Below are 26886 nucleotides of genomic sequence, written 5' to 3' on the forward strand. Positions count from 1 at the left end.
ACTTAAGGTCCACTCAGATTTCTTCTATTCAGCTTCATCATTATGACTAGTATTATCTTCAGAGTAATCCACTCTATCAATGACTCAGTTCATAAATACGTTCACCATTGTTACTGTTAGGTTATTATTACCAACAAGAAAGTCCAAAATTATGGTAAATAAAAAGGTGAGCAAACTGTGACCCAAAGTCAGTGATCATCATAGAGCAAAAAAAACCAAAACAACAACACTATAGTATTGTGACACTATAATTAAAGCTACAGTCCTGGAGATCAACATGCAAATATATTTCATTTTTGATACTTTCTGTTGCCATAAAGTATCATTGTATTTGAATACACTGATACTGTAGAAGAAGTATTTGAAATACCTATCAGGTACTTTACTATCAGCAAATGATACAGGATCAGGCAGTGGTATATTAAAAGAAGGCTGAAATAAGATATTTTTTATTTTTGTTCTTTATATGATTATGAACTACATGCCATAGTAAAAATACTTTAATATTTGATTATAAAGGATTAACATATCCATATGAACAAAGAGATTCTAAAATGAACATTTTGTAAACCCTCTGAAACGCATCAACACAGTTATGCTTATATTCTTCACAAACTCCAACGTGATGTAAATTTGTCTTTATAATCCAGTACAGGATGGATACCAACAAGTGTTGACCATTGAAAAGAAAACTAGTTTCCTCTGTAAACAGAAAACAATGATTGAGTCATATTAAAAGTCATCTGCCAGTTTCAATATTTCACCTACTGAAGAAGAATTTCAGAGTAACATAATACCTCCAAATGATGGTTGGTGGCCTGCCACCATGGCTGGTTGAACTGACAGATTAACTAGGACCTGCTAGTCAAGACAAAATCTATAGTCAAAATTTAACAGGATTTGACTTCAAGCTTATGGTAAAGCCCCGTCCTGTTTACCAGTTTACCAGTATTACTAACCGCTCTGACCATATCCCCTTCCCCAGGTGACAGACACAAAGTCCCGCCGTGGAGCCCGCAAAGGCAGCACCTCCTCCTCCTCCTCTTCCTCCTCCTCGGCGGCGGCAGACCCCCTCAGCTCCATGCTGGATGGAACAGATCCTTTGTCCATGTTTGCTGCTGCCTCGGCCAGCGAGACACCTTCCCTCCCACACAGCGCTTCCACTGGGGTAAGAAGATACACACACACAAACACACACATTTATGCAGATGCTGCAGATGAGACACAAAGTTGATTTGTGAGGAGAAAAATCCTTGCTTTTTTAGGAGCTAGGGAGGAAGAGGAGGGAAAAGGAGGAAGAGGCAGTGGGAGCAGACTTTGAACCCTGGTCGGCAAAACGAGGAGAGATTTTGTCTCGGTTCACCACCACTGAAAAGCTTTCTATTGTGAGTAGGCCTTCTTTAAAGACAATTAACATTTTTCACCTTTCTAATGAGAGCTTGTGCTTTTTATCTTAACTGTCCATTCTCTTTCGCCATCAATTAAACCAAGAGAGTGCCCAAAACTGATGGTAGTGAGGTTATCCTGCAATATTAACACTACACTAAAAATCCTGCTTCCATTACGCTAAGCTCAAATTTATTTTTCTGTCGTAGAATCTCTTCATGGGCTCTGACAAAGGTAAAACACCTATTTCTACCCAACAAAACAAAGAAAGTATGAACAGTGTATCCACATTGTTTTGACTCCTTTATTACAACTGAAGCTTATTATGCATTTCTTTGTCGACTACAGCCAAGGCCCCAAATCCAGGTTCTTCTGCCGTATCAGAGAAAGTTCGCACTCGCCTTGAAGAGCTGGATGATCTGGAGGAGGTAAACGGTGCTTGTGTATTCGTCTTTCTATATGTTTCGGCAGTCATTGCCATGCCTTTCCACACATTTGTGCAAACATGCCTGTAAATGCTTGCTTCTGTCCTGCTCAGTAGTGAGACCTTGACAGTAATTGCTAGGGTTAGGGGTTTTTATTCACTTTGTATTTAACCTTGCCATGGTAAAGAGTTCTCTTACCTTCGGGGCAACTCATGCTCAAAATTTAAGTACACACAGCAGTATGAGGCACTTTGGATAAAAAGCATGCTGCAAACTGCATGCTTGCATGTATCCACTAATACGTCTGTGTAATTGTTTGTGTTTGTATGTCCCCAGGGCTCCCAGAGAGAGCTGCTAAACCTGTCCCAACAGGACTATGCCAACCGCATCGAAGAACTCAACCAGTCTTTGAAGGAGGCCTGGGCCTCAGACCAGAAGGTCAAGGCCCTCAAGATTGTCATCCAGGTCATTTAGTTTTATTCATTTAGACTAATGATGGTGAAATTTAATTTAATTTTGCAGCAGCATACATTTAAATAGAAAAAACAGAGATAAAAAAAGGATAAGAACAACGCTAGATGCATTAACATAGGTAAAAATAATATTTTGAACATTTGAACAAATTATAAAAATGCTGGAGAAAAGAAGATGTTTAGAATGATTTACTAAAACACTGTTGTTAATTTTTTTTTTACTTCAGTGCTCCAAACTTTTATCAGATACCTCAGTGATCCAGTTTTACCCCAGCAAATTTGTCCTCATCACAGATATCCTTGACACCTTTGGTCAGTAAAAACAACCTGTTCCCACATTTCATTGCACATGCAAGACAGTAGTTTCTAGTCTATAGTTTGCCATATTTGCATGTTTTTGACTGCAATCCTCTTCACTCATAGGCCGGCTGGTGTACGAGAGAATCTGGACCATGTGTTCAGACCCTCAACCCTTATCAGGTAGGTCGGTTTATGCATGCACATTTTTAACTTTAATGTCTCATTTCCATAAGTTGGGAAGCCCCATATGTGCTACTCTCTTTTTCTCATTGTGTAGCAGAGAAAATCCCATCAAACTTGTTGCTGAATTTGGGCATTTCAGTGTTGCTTTATTTATTGAAAAACATAAGCACATTATAATAATAATAAACATTTTATTTAAATGCGCCTTTCATGATATAAGGTGACTCAAGGTCACCTATATCAAATACAATAAAACGAAGTAATAAAAAAACATTAGTGCAATCAACAATAAAACACACAATAAGCAATAGAGCATACATCAGCAGGCGTTAAAAAAAGATGAGTTTGATGCTGTTAAAGTGAGTATGCTAGTTTAAAACGGTGGGTTTTAAGAGCAGTTTTGAATTCCGTAATGGAGTAAAATAAGCAGATGTGACAGGGTTCCAGAGTTTGGGTGCAGCGTAGGAGATAGCCCACCCATTGTGCTGAGGTTGATTCTAGTAGTGCCAGTAGACCTGATGAAGACCCCAGGGAGCGAGCTGGAGCCTTAAGTCTGAAGGAGGTCTGTGAGATAAGCAGTGGATAGATTATGAAGAGCTTTGAATGTTATTAATAAAATTTTAAAATTAATCCGCTGTGACCCAGGAAGTCAGTGTAATTAAATCAGCAGAGGAGAGACGTGATCTTTGAACGTATAATCATCGGAGCTGCAGAATTCTAGATGAGTTGAAGTCGGTGAATAAATTTGTTGGGGATGCCTGCCAGGATCGCATTGCAGTAGTCAATGCGTGATGTGATCAAAACTTTTTTTTTTTACTACTTTAATTAATCCCTGTGGGGAAATTCTTTCTCTGCATTTAACCCATCCTAGCTGTGTAGCTAGGAGCAGTGGGCAGCCGCCGTGCAGTGCCCGGGGACCAACTCCAGTTCATCTTGCCATGCCTCAGTCAGGGGCACACACAGGAGTATTAACACAAACATGCATGTCTTTTTGATGGTGGGGGAAACCGGAGTACCTGGAGAAAACCCACCGCAGACACGGGGAGAACATGCAAACTCCACACAGAGGACGACCTGGGATGACCCCCAAGGTTGGACAACCCCGGGGTTCAAACCCAGGCCCTTTTAGGACCTTTTTTTAGGATTGAGTAAGACTTCAGTGGAGTGTTGTATCAAAGCAGGGTGTAGTCTGGAGATGTTTCGGAGATGGAAGAAAAGCAATCCGAGAGGCATTGTTTATATGATTGGGAAAGGAAAGGGTGCTAAGATAATGCCAAGGCTCTTAGCCTGAGTGGAGACAGGTATGGTGGCTCCAGCGATGGGGAGTGAGCAAATATTAGTTTTTGAGAGTGTAGATTTAGTGCCAATGAGGAGTAGCTCAGTTTTACTACTGTTGAATTTCAGATAATTGTTAGTCATCCGTATCTGTATATGAAGGAGACAAGCAGTAAGAGTACTGGAGGGGAGAGAGGAAGTGGGCTTAGTGGACACATAAAGCTGTGTATCATCAGCATAGCAGTGGAAATGGATACCATAGTGACGGAATGTTGCAAAGAGGGAGGAAGTAAATAATAAACAGGAGTGGCCCCAACATTGAAACCTGTTGAACTCCATGAGGAACTATCAAACTTTCTGACCAGTAATTCTGAATTGTACAAAATGTGTACTGTCTGTAATGTAGGGAGCAAACCACTGGTACACAATGCCCCCAACTTCAGTGCTAGCCAGGCGATCCATGAGGAGCTGAAAGGATATAATATCAAAGGCTGCAGTGAGGTCAAGGAGGACGAGGATAGTGTAGATCAGAGTCAGCTGCATGACTTAAGATTTCCTCTGGATTTTTAAGATTCAATATTCAGGTTAGTATGCATATTGTCCACCAAACAGCATCATGTTTCAAATTGATATCTAGGAGTACACAGCTTACCTTTAAAAGTTTGGATATTGGTGATGAAGTGCACTGGGTGTGTGCCAAGTTTAAGAGTGAACCCAAACAATCAGGAAAATGGTCTTAAAGGTTAACTTATACTCAGTATCTAAATATTCCTGACAACCGTCACTTGACAGGAATTAAATTGTCAAAAGACATCTGGCATCTATGCTCGGGTGAAGATCTTGTGCACGCCTGTTTCCTTTGTCATCGGTCCTGTTGATTTCTTTCTCCTTCAGACGCATTTACCGCTGAAGATGTCAACGACACTGCCAAAGAGACCTGTCTCAACTGGTTCTTTAAGATCGCCTCCATCAGAGAGCTCATCCCTAGACTGTATCCTTCAAACTGCACTTTGGCAAAGCACGTCCGCGATTAACTGATGTCATGTCAAGCTTATGAATTTGACTCTTTGACTTCCATGCACAGATACGTTGAGGCAGCCATCTTGAAATGTAATTGTTTCCTGAACAAGGCGTAAGTTGTTTTCAGTCATTTCAGTGTCATTTAAAAACGGCAACAACCACTTCTCTGATCCCCTTTTTTTCCCCAGTGGGATTCAGGAAACTCTCCCCCGGCTTACAGCTATGATCAGAGGGATAGGAGACCCTCTGGTGGCTGTCTATGCCAGAGCCTACCTCTGCAGAGTATGTCTCTCCACTTTTATTTAGTTATTTATCTATTACATTTATCATAATTTTAGTGTCTAATAAGTGCAATTGTATTGTAGTGACCTGCTACATGCAGATTTTATCCGTTTGTGATTATCTGATTTGGTGTTACTTTTTGCATTGTGGACAGAAAGATAATCATCCTTACTTGTTTCCTTCCTTTTTTGTCGATGCAGCTTCATAGATGTTGTTAGATACTGTCTTTTCTTGTTTAAAACACTGTGTTTATGTCCACATGTCTTTATTCAGCATCCCACCTACACAAATTCATCATACATGCAAACCTACTTGGCTGTCAATAAATTTCCAGCTGAACTTGAACTGGATTTTTCTGTTGAGAGTATTAGTAACTAATGCTCGTAGCTTGCACCTTTCAATCCTCCTGACCCTATATTAACTCCTTCTCTCGCTCTCTCTCTCTCTCTCTCTCTCTCTCTCTCTCTCTCTCTCTCTAGGTGGGTATGGAGGTGGCCCCCCATCTGAAGGACAGCCTGAACCGCAACTTCTTTGACTTGTTGAGCACCTTCCGTCAGATCCATGGGGACAGTGTTCAGAATCAGCTGGTCATCCAGAGGGTGGAGATACCCCAATACCTGACTCTCTACTCACCTGCCATTCACTGGATCCTGCAGTGTATAGCCTATAGAGCACCGGAGGTTTGTGAACACAGACCATCACAGTGACAGCAGGATGATGTAATTGAGTAGAGAGATGGTTGGCAAGCATCCAGCTCTATGAGATGAGATTTTGATGCTTGTGTTCTTATTGGCATTAGTATTTGTATTCTGTTACTTTAAAGCATGCCATTCTCTGATATCATATTAGTGCATTTGATGTCTTCTACTCCTATCTCTGTAACCACTCTTACTCTAAGGGTTCTGTCATCTATGTTGTTTTAACTTGTCTTTTAATTGCTTATTTGTTGTAATGGTTTTATTGTTTTCCTGATAAGACCTCTACTGTCAGATTCTTTTGTTGCTCTCTTCCTCTTTTGACTTTGTGCTATCATGTTTTTACAGTATTCTGTGAAATACCCTTGACCTCTGGAAAATGGCTATATAGATAACATGATGACGATGATGATTATTATTATTATTATCATTATTACTATTATTATTATTATTATTATTACAGCCTCTTCTAATGGAAATGATGGAGAGATGCAAGAAGGTGGGGAACAAGTAAGTCTTTTTTACGACACACTGGCAATTCTAAGAGGCTGTAGTGTAGATCACCGACACAGGGGAAAGTATAGTGTACACCGATCAGCCAAAACATTGAAACTACTGACAGGTAAGTGAATAACATTGATTATCTTGTTACAATGGCACCTGTCAAGGGGTGGGATATATTAGACAGCAAGTGAACAGTTAGTTCTTGAAGTTGATGTGTTGGAAGCAGGAAAAATGGGCAAGTGTAAGGATCTGAGTGACTTTGACAAGGGCCAAACTGTGATGGCTAGACAGCTGGGTATCTTTGGCATCTCCAAACGGCAGGTCTTGTGGGGGGTTCCCAGTATGCAGTGGTCAGTGGCTACCGAAAGTGGTCCAAGGAAGGACAACCGGTGAACTAGGGAGAGGGTCATGAGTGCCCAAGGGTCATTGATGCATGTGGGGAGCAAAGGCTTGCCTGTCTGGTCCGATCCCACAGAAGACCTACTGTAGCTCAAGCTGCTGAAAAAGTCAATGCTGGCTGTGATGGACAGGTGTCAAAACACACAGTGCATCGCAGCTTGCTATGTATGGGGCTGCATAGCTGTAGACCGGTCAGAGTGCCCATGATGCCTGCCTCCTGGCCACTGCCGAAAGTGCCTACAATGGGCACATGAGTATCAGAACTGGACTGTGGAGCAGTGCAAGAAGATGGTCTGGTCTGATAAATCATGTTTTCTTTTACATCATGTGTGTGTCGTTTACCCGGGGAAGAGATGGCACCAGGATGCACTATGGGAAGAAGGCCAGCTGGTGGAGACAGTGTGATGCTGTGGGCAGTGTTCTGCTGGGAAACCTTGGGTCCTGGCATTCATGTGGATGTTATAATGACACGTGCCACCTACCTAAACATTGTTGCAGACCAGGTACACCCCTTCAGGGCAACAGTATTCCCTGACGGCAGTGGCCTCTTTCCGCAGGATAATGCACCCTGCCACTCTGCAAAAATTGTTCAGGAATGGTTTGAGGAACACGATAAAAAGAGTTCAAGGTGTTGCCTTGGCCTCCAAATTCCCCAGATCTCAATCCGATTGAGCATCTGTGGGATGTGCTGGAAAAACCAGCCCGGTCCATAGAAGCCCCACCTCACAACTTACAGGACTTAGAGGATCTGCTGCTAACGTCTTGGTGCCAGATACCAGAGGACACCTTCAGAGGTCTTGTGGAGTCCATGCCTTGACGGGTCAGAGCTGTTTTGGCAGCACGAGGGGGACCTACACAATATTAGGTTTTATCGTTTTGGCTGATCGGTGTATATAGTATACTAGTATAAGCATAAAATATAGTATTTTCTTCAGATTCATGGCTTGCCAATTAGTTGCATATTTTAATTGAAGTGAATTAATTGCAAACCTTTTTAATACTGCTTTAGAATTTTGGCATGTATAGATACTACTGAATCAGGCAAACTACATCTGACACGTCCGGGTAGCATAGCGGTCTATTTCCTTGCCTACCAACACGGGGATCCCGCTTCGAGTCCTTGCGTTACCTCCAGCTTGGTCGGGTGTCCCTACAGACACAATTGGGTATGTGTCTGCAGCCCTCCCTGGATCGGCAGAGGGGGTGGGGCAACGACCGGGGCGGCTTGGAAGAGTGGGGTAATTGGCCAAGTACAATTGGGGAGAAAAAGGGGGAAAATTCACACACACAAAAAAAAAACTACATCTGACATAACCAGACAGTAAATTAAGGTTTTTACCCTGGATTAGGTCAGTATTTTGTTAACTTTTCAGAGAGTCCAGCAGTTAACGCGAGGGAAATGAAACGAGATTCATCCTTCTTACAAGCGTGAATGAAAATCACTCACGATTCTCTTTTCCCACAGTGCCTTGCTGTTGAATTCTGTCATGTGGGCATTCAGGGCAGAGTTTGTGGCAGCCAGAGCGACTGACTTCATTGCAATGATTAAGGACTGCGACGAGGCGGGATTCCCAAAGGTCGGTCCAATTTTTTTTATTATCATAAACTAAATAGTTTCATTGGAAAACGGAACATCTGCCATTGGAAAAATGTGACCTCTGCTCCGATAAAATTAAAGAAAAACACACAGTCAAGTATCATTCATCCTTATTTTTCCACCAAATATTTCTTTTTTCTGTAATTATTTTGGAGGGGAGGTGGTAAAATGATAAGTAATTATAATTGATGAGATAATAAATGAGGCAGGAGAATGTCGCAGTGGTAAACTAGTGTTTGGTTGTCATGCTGAAAAAGTGGCCAACAGAGCTGCAGTTGACTCGTATTCTAACACATTACTTTTTACCACACGGCAAGGCAAGCCGGGTTTATTTGTATTGGATATTTCATACACAAAACACAATTCGAAATGCTTAACATAAGGCATAAAAAGACATGAAATGAGAGATAGAGAATGAGGTTTAAAAGAAAACACAGGCTTCACACTTGTGTCACGTGATTTATGACTGGTGATGCTGATTGTCGGCTCTTCAAGGTGACATTTTAAAAACAGCCCTGATGTTGCAGGGGGAAGCTGGAGTTGGATGACTTTGAAAAGAATGAATTGGTAACAAAAATTGCCCAAACTGGCTTCAGGATGTGCTTCAGACGTAATAGAGGCTGTATTTCCTCTTCTCTGTATAGACGTGACTGATCTGTCCTTCTCTGCTTCCTTCTCTCGTCCACATCTGCTTGTCTAGTGTTTAATACAGCCTCTTTACCTCTACCCGCAGCTCTGACTTGTCCTAGTACATGTTCATCTTTAGGCTGCAGGAAAACCTTCTTAAATATGTGGTCTGTCTGCTGTAACTCTGACCCCTGCATTCCTTACTATTACTGAACAGTTGGTGATGTTGGAAATTAGGATTAGTCTACTGTAGCATACCACGTTGAGGAGGTTGTTCACTAAATATCAGAAATATAAATGTTGTTTCTGCTTCAGCATCTGCTGTTTGGCTCTCTTGGTCGGAGTCTGGCCTGCGCTGACCCTCCTGAAGCAGAGAAACTGCCAATCCTCAATGAAGCCTGGAAGGTCATCACCAAAATCCGCAGCCCCCAGGTAAGACTAACTGACTAGACCACTCTTACGCTGGGCGGTGGTATAGAAAAGCTGCACAGCTTCACCTCTCGTCTCTGAGCTGAGTTCATGGTGCCATCTTTTTCAAGGTTTTTTTTTTTTTTTTAACTAAGGCTTAAAAAACTAAACAGCTAAAACACCAGAAAACTGGTCTTTCACTGTGGAGCTAAAAACAAATGTCAAAATTAGATGAAGTATTAAAGCCCTCAAATGTATGCAGCAGCAAACAGTCCATGAGCCTCGTGACTTCACCGTCCCTATATTTTAAAGAGCGCTCATTAGCCAAACAGTGCAATTTTAGCATCCTCCCTGATTTCACTTTCAGATGTTCTGCCTCATCAAAATAACACCAAGAAAGCCTATCTTGGTGAAGCGCTATAGTGTGTGTCATCTTAATAAATCAAATTTATATAGTGCTTTTCTAACACTCATAGTCGCTCTACAATAAACGGGGTGAAACAAGACAACAGATAAACATAACACAGACAGGGGTGGATGAGAAGGGGGGTTACGAGAGGGAGATCCCGGTTCGTGTTCTAGCTGTGGCAGTACCCGGGCTACCCCCACGAAATTCGCTACATTAGTGTCAGAAGTGGGATGGTGAGACTGTGAGGTCTTGTGAGTAATATTACTGACGAGGGTAAACGGCTTGTGAAGTGCAACATGGGATGCGTCTTAGTCCATTAAGGACACATGACTGCACTGCTGGGTGTTGTGCAACAAACTAGGGTCCAAGGCCTGTTCAAATCTCTCCTAAGGTGTACTGCTCATCCTTCGGTCAACATTTCCTGATGTTGAAAATATACACACGCACACACAAGCCGCACAGTGCTTGCCAAATAAAGTACATTGGCTCGGGGTGTAAGAGACAATGGATGACTGGTACCCAGTATTGTGTCAGATAATGTAGATATGGAAACTCGTTGACCCTCTAAACTCTTGTCTTAATGTATTGTCGTCTTCCTGTTCTTTATGTAAATTGTGTGGTATGTATATGTGTACATGTATTCACTGTATGTCTATACTAAGGGGGGAACTATTATATATATATATATATATATATATATATATATATACATACATACACACGCACACACATATATATACATATATATACATATATATGGTGTGTGAAAGTCCAACAAAAATCAATAAACATCCCAACAAGCCCCCCGGTCATTAGACCCTGACAGTATTGTTCTCTGTGCATCTTCAGGTTTACTTTTGAATACCTCTTTAAGATCAACATTTATGTGTCTCACATGATGTGACCCACTTCTTCTTCAGTTGCAGCATTTGCACTTGCCACTTATTATCAGCTGCCACTTATCCATTACATTCCCAAATCAATCAGTTTGGATGACTCTACTTGAGATTTTAACCCTATGTTGACCTTCAGGAGGTGAAAAAATGTGTTTCTGGTTTCAGGACTACATCCACTGTGCTGAGATCTGGGTGGAGTTCACCTGTCGACACTTCACAGTGAGTTGAACGGGAGGAATTTTTGGATTCTTAACAGTGATTTTCATAATTTGCGACCATTCTTCCTTCTCTCACATTATCTTTCACGCCTTCAAACCATTGTTTCTGTCGTGCTCTCACATTATCCCCCCCCCCCCCCCCGTCTCTCCCCCGCATTGGCTTTTAGAAACGTGAGGTCAACACTGTTCTGGCCGACATCATCAAACACATGACCCCTGACCGCGCCTTTGAAGACGCCTATCCACAGGTACACAATCCACAAAACAATGCACTTTGTGATAACGGGTTCAGTAAAGGCTGTCCTTGAGAACGGCCTATGTCAAATATCCTGTACTATAAACTTTGACTGTGACTGTGTAGATAAGAAATGGACTGGTGCAGCAGTATAGCATAGACCATCGTCCACCCAGCGGGCCTGGATTCATGCTCCAGTGTCGGCAAGATTTCTTCCTTCCTGTTTATTTCCGGACCTGACCTTGTTCTCTGACCGTCCTATATTATCTGCTTTTAAATCATGTCAGTTTTATTTTCAGCAGAATGAGTATCAAGAACCCCTTCTTGCTCAAAGCTGCCGGCTGTGCAGTTTACAAATCATACTGCATGAAATATCAGCGATCAGTGAAACGGCACACTAAATAGAGCGGTGGCTGAACCTGCTGTATCCAAACAGTACCGTTCTTATTTCACCCCTCATGGCATGAAATTATTTCATGCGGTCTTAAGTCACTCGGTCAAAGCTAACACTGTGCCTTTTGCTGTGTCCAGTTGCAGTCGGTGATCAGGAAGATCCTCACCTACTTCCATGACTTTTCCGTCCTCTTCTCCATGGTAAGTAATAAAGCTGGGGGGGGGGGGCATTCACAGTATATAAAAAGACCTGTTAAATCCACATTCATGACAAGCCGCTTTCCAACTGTGTCTTACAAGAAGACACAAAGGCATATGTCCTCATGAGAATGTGGTGTAGTATCAGGGCTGGGAATCGGCAGGTAGCGTCCTGATTCGATATCAGTGACATTTCAATAGATAGTGCAACTTTTCAAATAGCGCAGCCTAAATATTTTAATTTGATATTTTTAAGGCTCTGTTCCCTTTTTATCTGCAGTAAAATCTGGAAACTGAGGAAATCCTCAGAGAATGTACCAAAAGAGGATTTTAAGCCCCATGTTACTAAAACGGAACATGAGTATGGTTCCCTGAGTAAACATTCAGAGAAGTAGAAATCCTTACATCGCCTACCAACACGAGGATCGCCGGTTCGAATCCCCGTGTTACCTACAGCTTGGTCAGCCATGTGAAGCTGGATGTGGGTATGTGTCCTGGTTGGTGCACTAGTGCCTTCTCTGGACGGCCGGGGTGCCTGCTCGGGGGGGGAGGGGAAACTGGGGGGAATAGCATGATCCTCCCACGCGCTGTGTCCCCCTGGTGAAACTCCTCACCGTCAGGTGAAAAGAAGCAGTTGGCAACTCCACATGTATCGGAAGAGGCGTGATGTGGTAGTCTGCAGCGCTTCCCGGATCGGCAGAGGGGGTGGAGCAGCGACCGGGATGGCTTGGAAGAGTGGGGTAATTGGCTGGATACAGTTGGGGAGAAAAGGGGGGGGGGGGTCATTACATCAAACCTCTTTACAGCACCTGTTAATTGTGATTCAACATTATGCGGAAATGCTATTGCACCGAATCCACCCCCCCCCACCCCCTTGTAAGTAACAGTACCTGCAACACTTCAAGCTTTTTGAACATTAAAGTGGTTTAGGTGTGGCATTGGGTTGTACCGGGCTGCACCCGGGTCTGACTGCATGCAACGTTACACGTTTAAATGTTATTGTGGCAAATCTGCGCCACAGCCAGCATTCCCCGGCACAGAGACACAGACGCAGATGGTCGATGAGGGCAGGATTTTAGAAATACTGAGGTCATGAGTCTTAGCCCCACTAGGGAGGTTCGGGGCTAAGCCCACCCTGAGAGAATTTTGAACACTAGTATAAATCTGTGCACTTGGGAAATGAATGTCCATGCCAACACACAGATGAAAACGGGACTAGAATCCAACACAAATATGGCCAGTTTTGAAATTACTGTCAGTTCAGTTTCTTATTGCACTGAAATCCCTTTCACTGTCAAACAAATTGTGCAGAGGGGCACAGCTGCAGTGTCTTTCAGGTTTTGCCCTAAATTACCTGACAAGTGTGCTAATACTCATCACTCAAGTTCCTCCAAACAATAAGCAACAATCTGATAGTTATACACGGCATGACAGTGAACAATTGGTGTATAAAATATAATAGAACAAAGGATGAAGCTTTAGCTTAATCAGCGGTTCGGATAATGGATGGATGGGTTTGTATCATCCGTATGACTGTCACGGCCAGGACCCCTGACCCCAACCACAACGTATGAATGCAAGAGAAAAGATACGTTTAAAAAAAAAAAGGAATTTATTTAAATAATAAAATGAGTCATAGTTACTGGTTTTGAGTGTGTAGGTCAGGTGGAATACAGTCTATGGAAGGCTATAGCCAGGCCTATCTTGCTTCAAGAGGTAGGCTATATGAGCGTCTGGTTGGTGTAGCGGTCTATTCTGTTGCCTACCAACATGGGGATCCTAGTTTGAATCCCCGTGTTACCTCTGGCTTGGTCGGGCATCCCCACAGACACAATTGGCTGTGTCTGCGGGTGGGAAGCTGGCTGTGGGTATGTATGCCGGTCGCTGCACTAGCGCCTCCTCTGGTTGGTCGGGGGCACGTTCAGGGGGGAGGGGGAACTGGGGGGAATAGCGTGATCCTCCCATGTGCTACGTCCCCCTGGTGAAACTCCTCACTGTCAGGTGAAAAGAAGCGGCTGGTGACTCCACATGTATCAGTAGTCTGCAGCCCTCCCCGGATTGGCAGAGGGGGTGGAGCAGCGACCAGGACGGCTCGGAAGAGTGGGGTAATTGGCTGGATACAATTGGGGAGAAAGGGGAAAGAAATTTAAAAAAAAAGAAGTAGGCTGTATAACCGGAGCGCCCCTTCCTATTATCGCCGTTCTATTTTGATCGTGGTGGTCGTCATTTGGTCGTCATTTGGATGCTGCCTGCCCTTCCACTCCTCACATAAGTTTTTCTTTTATTACATGATGATGCTGGTCGCGTGGCTTGGGTCCTGGACTGCTCCGTTGGCATGTGGACACTGCTTGGCATCCTGTGCATCATGTTCTTCATAAATTCTGTGTCCATTATAATTCTGTTATCCTCTTTCAATGTTGTATTATGTAAATTGAGTGAACACAACATCCATTGCACGAGAGAGATCCCTCCTCTGTTGCTCTCCCTGAGGTTTCTTCCTATTTTTTCTCCCTGTTAAAGGGGTTTTTTAGGGAGTTGTTCCTTATCCGATGAGAGGGTCTAAGGACAGGATGTTGTGTTGCTGTTAAGCCCACTGAGGCAAATTTGTAATTTGTGATATTGGGCTATACACATAAAATTGATTTGATCGAGGATTTGTATCATCCAGGGCGGCACGGTGGCGCAGTGGTTGGCACGGTCGCCTCACAGCAAGAAGGTCCTGGGTTCGAGCCCCAAAGTAGTCCAACCTTGGGGGTCGTCCCGGGTTGTCCTCTGTGTGGAGTTTGCATGTTCTCCCTGTGTCTGCGTGGGTTTCCTCCGGGGGCTCCGGTTTCCTCCCACAGTCCAAAGACATGTAGGTCAGGTGAAGCGGCCGTACTAAATTGTCCCTAGGTGTGAATTTGTGTGTGGGGGGGGGGCGGGGGGGGCCTGGCGGCATGTCCAGGGTGTCTCCCCGCCTGCCACCCAATGACTGCTGGGATAGGCTCCAGCATCCCCGCGACCCTGAGAGCAGGATAAGCGGTTCGGATAATGGATGGATGGGTTTGTATCATCCATATTACCTGTGTTTACAACACACCATACAACTAAGTAGTTATTCGTCACTGTAATTTAACATATTAAGGAATAAATATATAGAATTAGAAAATTTAAAAAGACAGAAAAAATACCAAGGGCATGACCTCAGTGTCCTCAGTGGTAGCTACGGGCCTGGATGAGGGCACAACCGCCCTTTTATTAGAAACACCAAGACTTTAAAAAACTCCAGAGTTAACAGACTAAACACATTCATTAAAATGTTAATTAAAAAGTGTGGTGTGGAGACGGCCCTTCAGATCCGTCCCTGGCTCTGGTGTGTCTCTGTCTCCAATGTCTCTGCAACAAGTTAATCAGACTAACTCAGGACAGCTGATCCACACCCAACACCTCCCCCGTCGCCGCCCCCAGCAGAGAATCCCCCCACGGTCCGCTGGTGGAGGAGTCTTCCCCGCCGGGGATCCCTTGACGATGCCCCATGCCCCGGTGCCTCCTTTTCTTTTGACCTGGCGGACCGGATCGGGAGGTCGCATCCTCTGTTGCAGGGTTGCTGGACTATGGATTGCGGGGTCTTCTGCTGGTGGCGATGGAGAGCGCCGGCTGGCTGGGTCCGGGTTGGACACAGTCTATTGCCCCTCGGCGCCGCCATCATTGGCCACCCGACAGTCTTCTTCCCGGGGCGCCCTCCAGTTGCCAGGTCTGTCTCTTTCCCATGCCGGAGACACCACTGTTGTAAATCTGCGCCACAGAGACCTGGGCACAACAGCCCATTTATTAAAACCACATTAAAAGACTTAAAAACAGTCATTAAAACCTTAATTAAAAGTCTTTTCGGTGACGAGAGAGCCCCGTGGGTCCGCGGCCTGCAGTTCTCTCCCTGGCTGTGTTGCGTCTTTGGGGTGTGGAACCAGTTTAAATGTACTAACTCAGGACAGCTGGTCCACACCCCTCTCTGCCACAGGTATCTTCTCTCTTCAGTTTCCTTCCTTCCTCTCAGGGAACTTTCCAGTCCCTTTTCTGGTGTAATCAAAATTTAACTGTGTGTATCAAAGTTTACATCTGAGGACATTTAGGTTTCTTCTTCCTGTGTACTTCTTGTGCCCCCCCCCCCCCCAGGAGCGTTTCCTGCCATTTTTAGACATGTTCCAGAAAGACAGTGTGAGGGTTGAGGTCTGCAGAGGCATCATGGAGGTCTTCATCAAGTAAGCACCCTTTTTAATCACTGTGCAAAGAAACTAAACCAGTGGAGCGTGGGATGACCTTACTGAAAAGAAATGATTTGATTTTTTTTTCTTTCCTGCCATTGAAATATTTCAGCCAGACAAACTCTTTTATCTGGGTTTATCTGAGTCCTCAGGGTCCTCATCATATTTATCGGGGTCCTCGGGGTCCTCATCATATTTTTCTGGGTCCTTAGGGTTATGCACCTCACTCCGGGGCATAATTCCCCCCAAATTAAACTAGACATAAATGGGGCATCTGGGTAGCATAGCGGTCCATTCCGTTGCCTACCAACATGGGGATCGCTGGTTCGAATCCCTGTGTTACCGTCGGCTTAGTCGGGCGTCCCTACACACAATTGGTCGTGTCTGCGGGGGGGTAAGCCGGATGTGGGTATGTGTCCTGGTCGCTGCACTAGCGCCTCCTCTGGTCGGTCGGGGCACCTGTTCGGGGGGGGAGGAGGAACTGGGGGGAATAGCGTGATCCTCCCACACGTTCCGTCCCCCTGGCGAAACTCTTCACCGTCAGGTGAGAAGAAGCGGCTGGCAACTCCACATGTATCGGGGGAGACATGTAGTCTGCAGCCCTCCCCGGACTGGCAGAGGGGTTGGTACAAGACCCATTATCCCCCGGTTTCAGTATTACACACAAAAGGACAGAGTTGTGGGCCTTGCTAAAGGCAAAGGCTTCCTCACCTTTGGAAGCACATCGGTTCACATCTACCCTTCTGTGAATGGAGAGTCACAAAGAGTGGCTCCTCTGATAACATTTATTCATTATCTGGTATATATTTCTGTCACCATGAGGTGAGTGATGGGCCTTAACCTTGTGCAAATGCCTGTTTATTAATTTGTCCGTATATGTTTTTCTTTTTCCGTCATTTTTTTTTTTTATACTGTTGTGTGGCTGTTCTGTATGTTCCAAAAAAACCAATATATTGTGTTGAAAAAAAATTAATTTGGTTGAGCTGAATTGGTATTTCGCAACAAACAAAAAAATCCAGTATCTCACAAATGAAGAATCATAAAGTTATTATTATTATTATTATTACTATCATCACACCCGTCCTCCTCACTCCTCTCTGTGGGGAGATTCAGCTCACCTTTTTCTTTTTTCAAAGCAGCTCCTCTTGGGGGCGAGCCATGTGGTGGCAGTGGTTCAGTAAACATGCAGTACATAGTTTGACCTGCACAATTGCGCCATCTGTTGGTGTCCTTCTCTCTTCCCAGGCACCAGCTGGAGCCCACCAGAGACCCTGTCATCCTCAACGCCTTACTGCATGTCTGCAAGACCATGCACGACTCTGTCAAGTATGGGAACAGTGTGTCTGTGTGTTTGACAGTATACACTGGAATGAATTTATTGAATTTTATTACAATGACATTAACCATAATCCCCATCACCTTTTCCACACTCCGTCCTTCCCTCCCTCCTCCCTCCCCCTCAAGCATAAAGAACATCACCCCCCACCCACCCACCCACACCAGACAATCCTTGGGTCTAGATTGAAAAATTATATTCATCCATCCATTATCCAAACCGCTTATCCTTACTCAGGGATGCTGGAGCCTATCCCAGTCAATCATTGGGCAGCAGGTGAGGAGACACCCTGGACAGGCCGCCAGTCCATCACAGGGCACACACACACACACACACACACACACACACACACACACACACACACACACACACACACATACTCACACCAAGGGACAATTTAATACAGCCGATTCACCTGACCTTCACGTCTTTGGACTGTGGGAGGACACCGGAGCACCCAGAGGAAACCCACACAGACACGGGGGGGTAAAACAACATTTACTACATTACAAAGTTTTGTCTGAAACTGCAGAAGGTGTCAACAGAAATGTCTATGCTGCATGCTTTGGAAAGAAAACCTTTTGCAAATTTCAATAGTTGCTGAAGTATTAGCATGTACCATGTTTAGCATCTGCGTGCACATGCACAGGGCAGCTACTGAATCATCTTATTTAAAATCTTATTTGTTTGGAAAATTATATAAATAATAATAATAAACCAAACTAAATACAAGTAATTAACAGGACATACATAAGATCAAGGCGGCACAGTGGCGTGGTGGTTAGCGTGGTCGCCTCAGGAAGAAGGTCCTGGGTTCGAGCCCCGGAGAAGTCCAACCTTTGGGGTCATCCTGGGTCGTCCTCTGTGGAGTTTGCATGTTCTCCCTGTGTCTGCGTGGGTTTTCTCTGGGGACTCCGGTTTCCTCCCACAGTCGTGTGTGTGTGTGTGTGTGTGTGGGCCCTGCATGATGGCCTGGCGGCCTGTCCAGGGTGTCTCCCCACCTGCCCCCCAATGACTGCTGGGATAGGCTCCAGCATCCCCACGACCCTGAGAGCAGGATAAGCAGTTCGGATAATGGATGGATGACATAAGATCAAATGGAGATTGGTAAAGTGCACTAGAAAAGCGATGTGAAAAATAAAGAGGTAAGTTGAAGCATGTACACAGAATACTTCTCAAGTTGCATACATGTGTGACACATCAAATTTAGCACACATACACTACCGTTCAAAAGTTTGGGATCACCCAAACAATTTCGTGTTTTCCATGAAAAGTCACACTTATTCACCACCATATGTTGTGAAATGAATAGAAAATAGAGTCAAGACATTGACAAGGTTAGAAATAATGATTTTTATTTGAAATAAGATTTTTTTTACATCAAACTTTGCTTTCGTTAAAGAATCCTCCATTTGCAGCAATTACAGCATTGCAGACCTTTGGCATTCTAGCTGTTAATTTGTTGAGGTAATCTGGAGAAATTGCACCCCACGCTTCCAGAAGCAGCTCCCACAAGTTGGATTGGTTGGATGGGCACTTCTTTGAGCAGATTGAGTTTCCGGAGCATCACATTTGTGGGGTCAATTAAACGCTCAAAATGGCCAGAAAAAGAGAACTTTCATCTGAAACTCGACAGTCTATTCTTGTTCTTAGAAATGAAGGCTATTCCATGCGAGAAATTGCTAAGAAATTGAAGATTTCCTACACCGGTGTGTACTACTCCCTTCAGAGGACAGCACAAACAGGCTCTAACAGGTACTATTTAATGAAGATGCCAGTTGGGGACCTGTGAGGCGTCTGTTTCTCAAACTAGAGACTCTAATGTACTTATCTTCTTGCTCAGTTGTGCAACGCGGCCTCCCACTTCTTTTTCTACTCTGGTTAGAGCCTGTTTGTGCTGTCCTCTGAAGGGAGTAGTACACACCGGTGTAGGAAATCTTCAATTTCTTAGCAATTTCTCGCATGGAATAGCCTTCATTTCTAAGAACAAGAATAGACTGTCGAGTTTCAGATGAAAGTTCTCTTTTTCTGGCCATTTTAAGCGTTTAATTGACCCCACAAATGTGATGCTCCAGAAACTCAATCTGCTCAAAGAAGTGCCCATCCAACCAATCCAACTTGTGGGAGCTGCTTCTGGAAGCGTGGGGTGCAATTTCTCCAGATTACCTCAACAAATTAACAGCTAGAATGCCAAAGGTCTGCAATGCTGTAATTGCTGCAAATGGAGGATTCTTTGACGAAAGCAAAGTTTGATGTAAAAAAAATCTTATTTCAAATACAAATCATTATTTCTAACCTTGTCAATGTCTTGACTCTATTTTCTATTCATTTCACAACATATGGTGGTGAATAAGTGTGACTTTTCATGGAAAACACAAAATTGTTTGGGTGATCCCAAACTTTTGAACGGTAGTGTACATATGACACGGATCTTTATATGATGACTACAAAAAAGCCATTATGAGGACAACAAACTAGCAGTAAGCAAACAAAATGGCAAGGACTGAAAAGGGACAGAATGAAAAATACATTAAAATAAAATGGTAATAACTAAAAAAATTCTTAGGATTAAAATTATTCTTTGGGACATTTTACAAGTGAGAAAAGTAAGATAATTAAGATGGTTGTGGCTGATAAAACAGAAGCTGTTTAGCTTGCTGGGATGTGATATGAAGCGTTGCCACCTGACATTAAACTTCTCAGTTGAACCTCACAGAGTCAACTTGAGTTTCTCAAGTTTGAGAAAAAAGATCATCTCCCCCTACCAGGAAGACTAATGGTGGGGTGGATGATCTCCATGAGACAGGAATCCTCCTTCGTGCAAGGAGGGAAGACAATGCAGTTACACCTACCTGCCTGTTAGGGACGTACATTTGGCCTGTCTACAGGGACCCCAACGATGGCACTAAAGAGACGTGGCTGCAGATCCATCTTTAGATAGAGTTTTGAAAATAATGCCCCAAAATTGGGACAAAAATAAACATGTGGCTAAGGTCAGCAGGGGCGCGGCCACACCGGTCACATCTGGGTATATTTCTGCTAATTTGGCTTTAGAATAGTGGATCCTGTGAAGGACCTTAAACTGTATGAGACCCAGTCATGCACATGAGGTGGTAGAGCTTACCCTTTCCTCACCCCACCAGTCGTCTGAAAGCTCACCCTTCTTTCTCCGGCATAGCGGTCTATTTCGTTGCCTAGCAACACAGGGGTCACCTATTCGAATCCCCGTGTTACCTCCGGCTTGGTCGGGCATCCCTACAGACACAATTGGCCGTGTCTGCGGGTGGGAAGCCGGATGTGGGTATGCGTCCTGGTCGCTGCAGTAGCTCCTCTGGTCGGTCAGGGTGCCTGTTCGGGGGGGATTGGCGAGATCCTCCCACGCACTATGTCCCCCTGGTGAAACTCCTCAGTGTCAGGTGAAAAAAAGTAGTCTGCAGCCCTCCCCGGATCGTCATAACACCCTGTCTTTTCCACATGGAAAAGAGGAGTCCAAAACAGAAGGGGGGCAATAAGTGATTATTAGTGATGGGACCTAAAGTCAAAGCACAAGTGAATTTTGACATGCATGACTTGGCCTCGATTGAACACCAGGGGACGTCAGCTGCATGAAACCAGAATAATAATTATTGGATATTATCTGCCCAGTGATAGTACAAGAAATTTGGTAAGACAACGCCTACCCCCAATTTACTCCCCTGTAGTACACTTCTACTAATTCTAGCAAGTTCCCCCACCCAAATAAATGATGTGATCGGTTTGTTTAGAGAAAAGAATTTGGTGAACATAGTAGGATGGATTGAAGAAAACAGAGACATTTTGGTAAAATGGTAATTTTTAGGACATTAATTCTGCCAGCTAGAGTCAAAGGGAGGTTAGTCCATCCCTGAAAATCAGATTTTGTTTGAGAAAGCTGGGGAGTGAAGTTTGCAGAAAAAAATAAGGAATTAATCTTTTTTAGTTGCCTAATTTACATTTATTCATAAGAAAGTATATTGTTATTAAAGTGTTATTATATTGTTATTAAAGGATGGCTACTAACAGAGAGCTATTCACTGTGAACTTGGGTATCATCTCTCCTCATTTCTAGGCCTTTCTCCCTACAAATCAAGTTTGGGCATCAGCTGGAGTTTATTTTTATGTGTGTGTGTGCGTGTGCGCGTGCTTGCGTGCATGTACATACATTTACAGCACTCACAACGCTCATTTGGAGATTACACGCTCTTAGACCATTGTGCTGCTCAGTAAATACACATGACCATCAGCTCTGCACACATTTGCAATTTCACTGCAAATACCTTTTAGACTGAGTGCACCCAATACCCTGTGACTCCCGGTCAGGTTTTCAGGCATAGATTTTCCATTTAACTGAGGTAATCCTCACAGTTGTAAGAGGGATTGTTGTGTTAATGACAGCCAGTCGGTGGCCGGTGATGATCGACTTGAAACGTTTGGTGGCTAAAGCAGTTTGTTTCTGTCTGTGGTTTCACAGCGCACTGACTCTGGAGGATGAGAAACGGTCTTTGGCTTCCCTGATCAACGGCTTCATACGCATGGTAAGGCTCCTGAGACGGTTCCTGGGATCCTCCCAGAATTGTAGCACTGCGCAGCATCGTATTTATGTCAGTGACCCCCTATCTTCTACCCCAAGTTCAAGATTTAACATCTACACTTGCATATCTCCCGAAAGTTTTTTCTGAAAAGCTCCTTATTTTCTCTAAGCTCCTTATTTTCTCTACCCTCACACTCTGAATTATGTTTTTCTTTTACTGTTTAGCCAAATTGAAGTGAACTCCTCTTTTTTCTGTTAGAGAAGTAGTAAATTAGTTGCCCTTATTTTCAGAAACCTCAGAAATAGTGGCCAGTATCTCCCCCCAACAGAACAACTGCAGCTACTGTACTTGTTTTTGTCATCATCTTTCATCTCTTTCCTGTCTGCCTGCTTCTCCAGCTCTTTGCATGTCTGCTTTACTGTCTGTTGGACTCTTTATGTGCCTGGTTATCTCCGCCAGGTGGTAGCGTGGAAGGGGTTATGCATTTGGTCATGTGTTTGTGTGTGTATCTGTCCGCGGCTAATCTTGCAAACTACCGGACCTATCAGGCAAATGTTTTTTTATGCACAGTTGTGACTATGATGAAGATCCTCTCATGGTTGCGGTGATTCAAAACCTTCGAAAAATGTTTGTGCTCGCTATCGCCGCTCGCTCGCTCTCTTCATTCACTCTCTAGCTCGCTCAACCAACACTGCTTTCCATCGCTGCCCGCTCTGAGTCAACCATGCGCATGCACGGCTCACATCTACGGTTGCGTTGGATCAGGCAGCGACAGTGCCAAAACCGAAACATTATATATTCGAGTGCGAGTCTTGAAAGTAAACAAGGAGTCGATTGTGTTGCTGAAGTCAGCAGATCATTCACTGCTGATCTCAGCACAGGAGAACTGGAGAAACACTGGATGAGCCAAAAATAACTCACCTCGCCGATATTAAAACTCCGTTATGAAAGTAAGATTTCAAGAGTAGGATGAATCACAGTCACGGCTGGAAATCATCTCAGTAGCTGCAATAAAACATTTCCCTTGGCTGAGCTATTTTTTCTTCCCCTTGTTGTATGGCTGGAAGTCAGTCAGCAGAGCAGCCAGTCGCCTTCATTAATTTATATCATGAAAACCACGACAGTTAAACACATTTGAAGTCTTTTAATAAGGGCTTTGAAATTATGGTAGGCTGATCTCTGACATCTCATGTCAGGCTTGGTCGCTTTCATGCGAGGGTCCGCCTAGGAAGCTGCACATCCACAGACTGACAGGCAAAACGTGTTCATTAGGTAGATTTTGAGCTTGAGCACGGCATATTAAAAACGTTTCCCCCCCATATTTCCTGTTCAGTTGACCTGGGCGCTGTGTGAAAGGCTTATAATGGCAGAAAAAAACTGGTTTTTCTGTCCATGTATTTCCCTTCTCCCGGTAGATGAAAAAAGGGCTGGTTTGTCGCCAGGTTCTAGCACCGGAGAAGGGGAGATACATAGACCTGGTGGAGATCTGCACTCTACTGATTGCACTCCTCTAGTTTTTTATGTTTCTGGTTACGACCCATCTTTATGTCTGCCTCCTGCCTGTCTCTCTATTTGTCTGTCTCTTTCTGTCTGCCTGTTTTTCTGATTGTGCAACGAACAGTCTGTGTGTTTTAACTCTTTTTGGTGTCTTTTTAAGTCTGCCTACCCGTCTGTCCATCCAGGTGTCTTTTGGTCGGGACTTTGAGCAGCAGTTGAGCTTCTGTGTTGAGGCCAGAGCCACGTTCTGTAACCTGGAGCCAGTGCTCATGCAACTCATTCATGTGAGTATTGCTGGTGTGTGTGTGTGTGCGCATGTGCATGTGTGTGCTCTTTCGCGTACGTACATATTTTTTACACACCGCTGATCGATGTGTGATTGTTGCCCACATCAGACGGTGAACCAACTGGCCATGGAGACGAGGAGGGTGATGAGAGGGAACCACTCCCGCAAAACCGCCTCTTTCGTCAGGGTCTGTTAGCTGACACAAACACACACACACATTAATGGTGTCAACAAACTGTCGGACTTACTGTGTCTCCGTTCTCTCTACCTCTCTCTCTACCTCTCTCTCTCTCTTTCGTCATCCATTTCAGGCGTGTGCAGCCTACAGTTTCATCACAATCCCATCTCTGAGCAGCATCTTCTATCGCCTCAGCCTTTACCTGCTCTCTGGACAGGTGGCACTGGCCAACCAGTGTTTGTCCCAAGGTTAGAGGTCACTGATCTTTGGTCATTTTTTTGGTCAGTAATTTCTGTAGGACCCCCCCCACCCCCCCTTTTCCCTCAAGGTCTACACTTCTTTTTGCATACATACATAAGATAAGCCCAGCGTTAACTTTTTCTCCAAAACCCAGATAAAAAGGTTATTAATAAAAAAAATTCTTACTCTCTCGCCTCTCTGTCTCTCGATCCCTCTCTCTCTCTCTCGATCCCTCTCTCTCTCTCTCTATGCAGCGGATGCCTTCCTGAAGGCAGCCGTCAGCATCCTGCCCGAAGTGCCTCGGACCATCAGTGTGGAGGGCAAACAGCGCTCCTCTGAGAACTTCCTACTGGACTTCATCAACAACTTCCTGTCCACGCTGCTGGTCATCCCGGTAAGACACAAATAAACCCCACTCTTGATGCTGTAACTGACAGAATAAATGTCAGTAGGGGGACAGTGGTTCTGTGTGGATTTGTATTAGTGGATGCTTATATTTCTCTATGTTAATGGAGCCCAGGTGTTCTCACAAGGACACAAAGTTAGGAGTTAATCAGTCTCCAAAGGATCAGCAGTTCGAATCCCAGACCTGCTGGAATAATCCTGGTTTGACCTGGGCTAACAGACAGAGGGCTGCTTGTATCAGGATCCTAAATATAGCCGGTGTGCCCTTGAGCAAGACACACCATCCCACATTTTCCCAGGGGACGCTTCTCTGTGACTGATGCTGTGCTACTACCATTTAGGGCAACAGAGGCAAAATGAACAATGATTTACTGTGACAAATGGACCGATAAAGTGAAACTTAACTTGTCATGCCGGCAATTCGCTTTAAATAAGGAGTTAGGCTAAGGGTTGTGGGTAAGGTTTGGGTTAGTTACTATGTCCAGGCATGTAGTCACGAGGGTCAAATTTTAGGTTAGGATCATAGTAATGAGTATAGTTCATGCAAGGTTTTCAGAACAGAACAGTAATGAAAATACATTCTCCCATGTGTGTGTGTGCACGCGTGTGTGTGTTTATAAATAGGACCATCCAGAACATGGCGTGCTCTACCTGGTCCGTGGCTTACTCAACATGGTCCAGGACTACACCTGGGAGGACAATAGCGATGCGAAGGTCAAGGTTTACATCAGCGCCCTGCCCCTGTTGGCCGCCATGAGTCAGGAGACGTACCTCCACTCCATACCCAAAGGTAAGAGGGTGGTGTGGCTTCATATCTATAAGGACTGCCCATTGATCACAACCCTCTCCTTAACTGCTACGGACTAATTTGCTGAGCTTTCTGACCTGATGTGGACATTTGGTTCTCGTAATAAACAATTTAGTAGTGGTGCAAATCTGTGCCACTTAAGACGAAAGAAGCTGTCACACAAATGCTCATGAACCTGTCACTTTCCCTCCATCACCTCTCCCCTGTTTTAGTGGACTCCAATGAGACTCTTTATGGAGGAGACCCCAAGTTTTTAGGCGAGATCAACAAGTTGTGCGAGACCCTGATAGGTCAAGTTCTGGACCACCTGAAGGTGCTTGGCCGAGACGAGGTGAGGCGCTGACGAGATTCTCGCCTATCATATTGTCTGCTTTCCACCCGTTCCTACTCCTTCTTCTCCCTAAGTACCTCTCACTACGTCTATAATGTAGTCTGGTATTTGTACATCATAGTGATATTTTCTTGCTAGTTTCTACATACGCATGTAACACATTTGTGTATAAATCACGCAAACATTCATGCATTGTATTTGTAGCGCCCCAAAAATGTTAAAATTTGGACAAAAATTTAAAAAAAATTTTTAATTCACCTTTATCAATCTGCAAAGGAGTTGTGAGGCATTCACATGCCTGCATGTGTATACACACACATATTGAAAGTATATGAAAACTGTTACACATGTGTGTATAATTTTCCTTCACCTCCTCCTCTTTCTCCTTCCATCTGAATGCAGCATAACGTGCGTCGTCAGGGCGCTCTGGCGTTTTCCCTGTTTGGCATCCTGCTGGCACACGGCGATCTGCGGAACAACAAGCTAAACCAGCTGGCCGTCAACCTGTGGAACCTCAGCCACAAACATGGCTACTGCGACACACGCACCTCCGTGAGTTCAAATGCCACAAGAAACTACCACTCCTCAGTCATCTCAGAGGAGGAGCTCCGCTTTGTTCTCCAAGGCACCGGATGTAGTTGTTAAGACTGTTTTAGATGTGCCGGTGGGCTAACTGTAAATACGGTGACCTTCCCTTCAACTGGGGGTCCTGCCCTCATGCCCCCGTGTCCCTGAGAAAAACTCTGAATCCCTGTCTTGTAGCTGACCCTGCATTCTCACCTCTTTGTAGAGGTAGGCAAGTGGTAAAGAGTTTTTTTCCCAAAGCAGGTCGGGTCCATTATCATTTGGACAAGGGTTAAAGGGTCTAAGCATAGAGGGTGTCCTCCATTGTCGTTAACTGTACCTACGTCTCTTACTGTGTGAATGTAAAGCTGTCTGAGACAGTAACTGATCAACAGCTATACAAGTGAACTTGACCTGACAACTATAAGTTAATGTATTATCGTCATCGCTGCTGTGGGCTGATCGGCGGGCTCCTGTGATTTCCACGATGTGGAAAGCATGGACAGAATCACAGATTTCATCTATCC

General features: G+C 44.3%; 1 protein-coding gene across 1 annotated transcript in view; it reads left to right on the forward strand.

The window, feature by feature from the left end:
• vps35l (VPS35 endosomal protein sorting factor like) overlaps positions 1-26886 on the forward strand; it is a 28642-nt gene that overhangs the window by 738 nt on the left and 1018 nt on the right. The window contains exons 3-29 of the mRNA XM_056297149.1: positions 986-1168; positions 1266-1385; positions 1596-1620; positions 1735-1814; positions 2148-2276; positions 2512-2596; positions 2708-2764; positions 4937-5033; positions 5127-5174; positions 5251-5344; positions 5824-6024; positions 6503-6549; positions 8408-8519; positions 9482-9598; positions 11045-11098; positions 11265-11345; positions 11864-11926; positions 16076-16161; positions 17410-17490; positions 21990-22053; positions 23733-23831; positions 23943-24020; positions 24145-24259; positions 24506-24645; positions 25281-25446; positions 25677-25795; positions 26198-26347. Coding sequence (XP_056153124.1) covers positions 986-1168; positions 1266-1385; positions 1596-1620; positions 1735-1814; positions 2148-2276; positions 2512-2596; positions 2708-2764; positions 4937-5033; positions 5127-5174; positions 5251-5344; positions 5824-6024; positions 6503-6549; positions 8408-8519; positions 9482-9598; positions 11045-11098; positions 11265-11345; positions 11864-11926; positions 16076-16161; positions 17410-17490; positions 21990-22053; positions 23733-23831; positions 23943-24020; positions 24145-24259; positions 24506-24645; positions 25281-25446; positions 25677-25795; positions 26198-26347 — 2691 coding nt within the window. The remainder of the gene's footprint in view (positions 1-985; positions 1169-1265; positions 1386-1595; positions 1621-1734; positions 1815-2147; positions 2277-2511; positions 2597-2707; positions 2765-4936; positions 5034-5126; positions 5175-5250; positions 5345-5823; positions 6025-6502; positions 6550-8407; positions 8520-9481; positions 9599-11044; positions 11099-11264; positions 11346-11863; positions 11927-16075; positions 16162-17409; positions 17491-21989; positions 22054-23732; positions 23832-23942; positions 24021-24144; positions 24260-24505; positions 24646-25280; positions 25447-25676; positions 25796-26197; positions 26348-26886) is intronic.

Source organism: Lampris incognitus, chromosome 17 (genome assembly GCF_029633865.1).
Source record: "Lampris incognitus isolate fLamInc1 chromosome 17, fLamInc1.hap2, whole genome shotgun sequence".
NCBI classification, from domain to species: domain Eukaryota; kingdom Metazoa; phylum Chordata; class Actinopteri; order Lampriformes; family Lampridae; genus Lampris; species Lampris incognitus.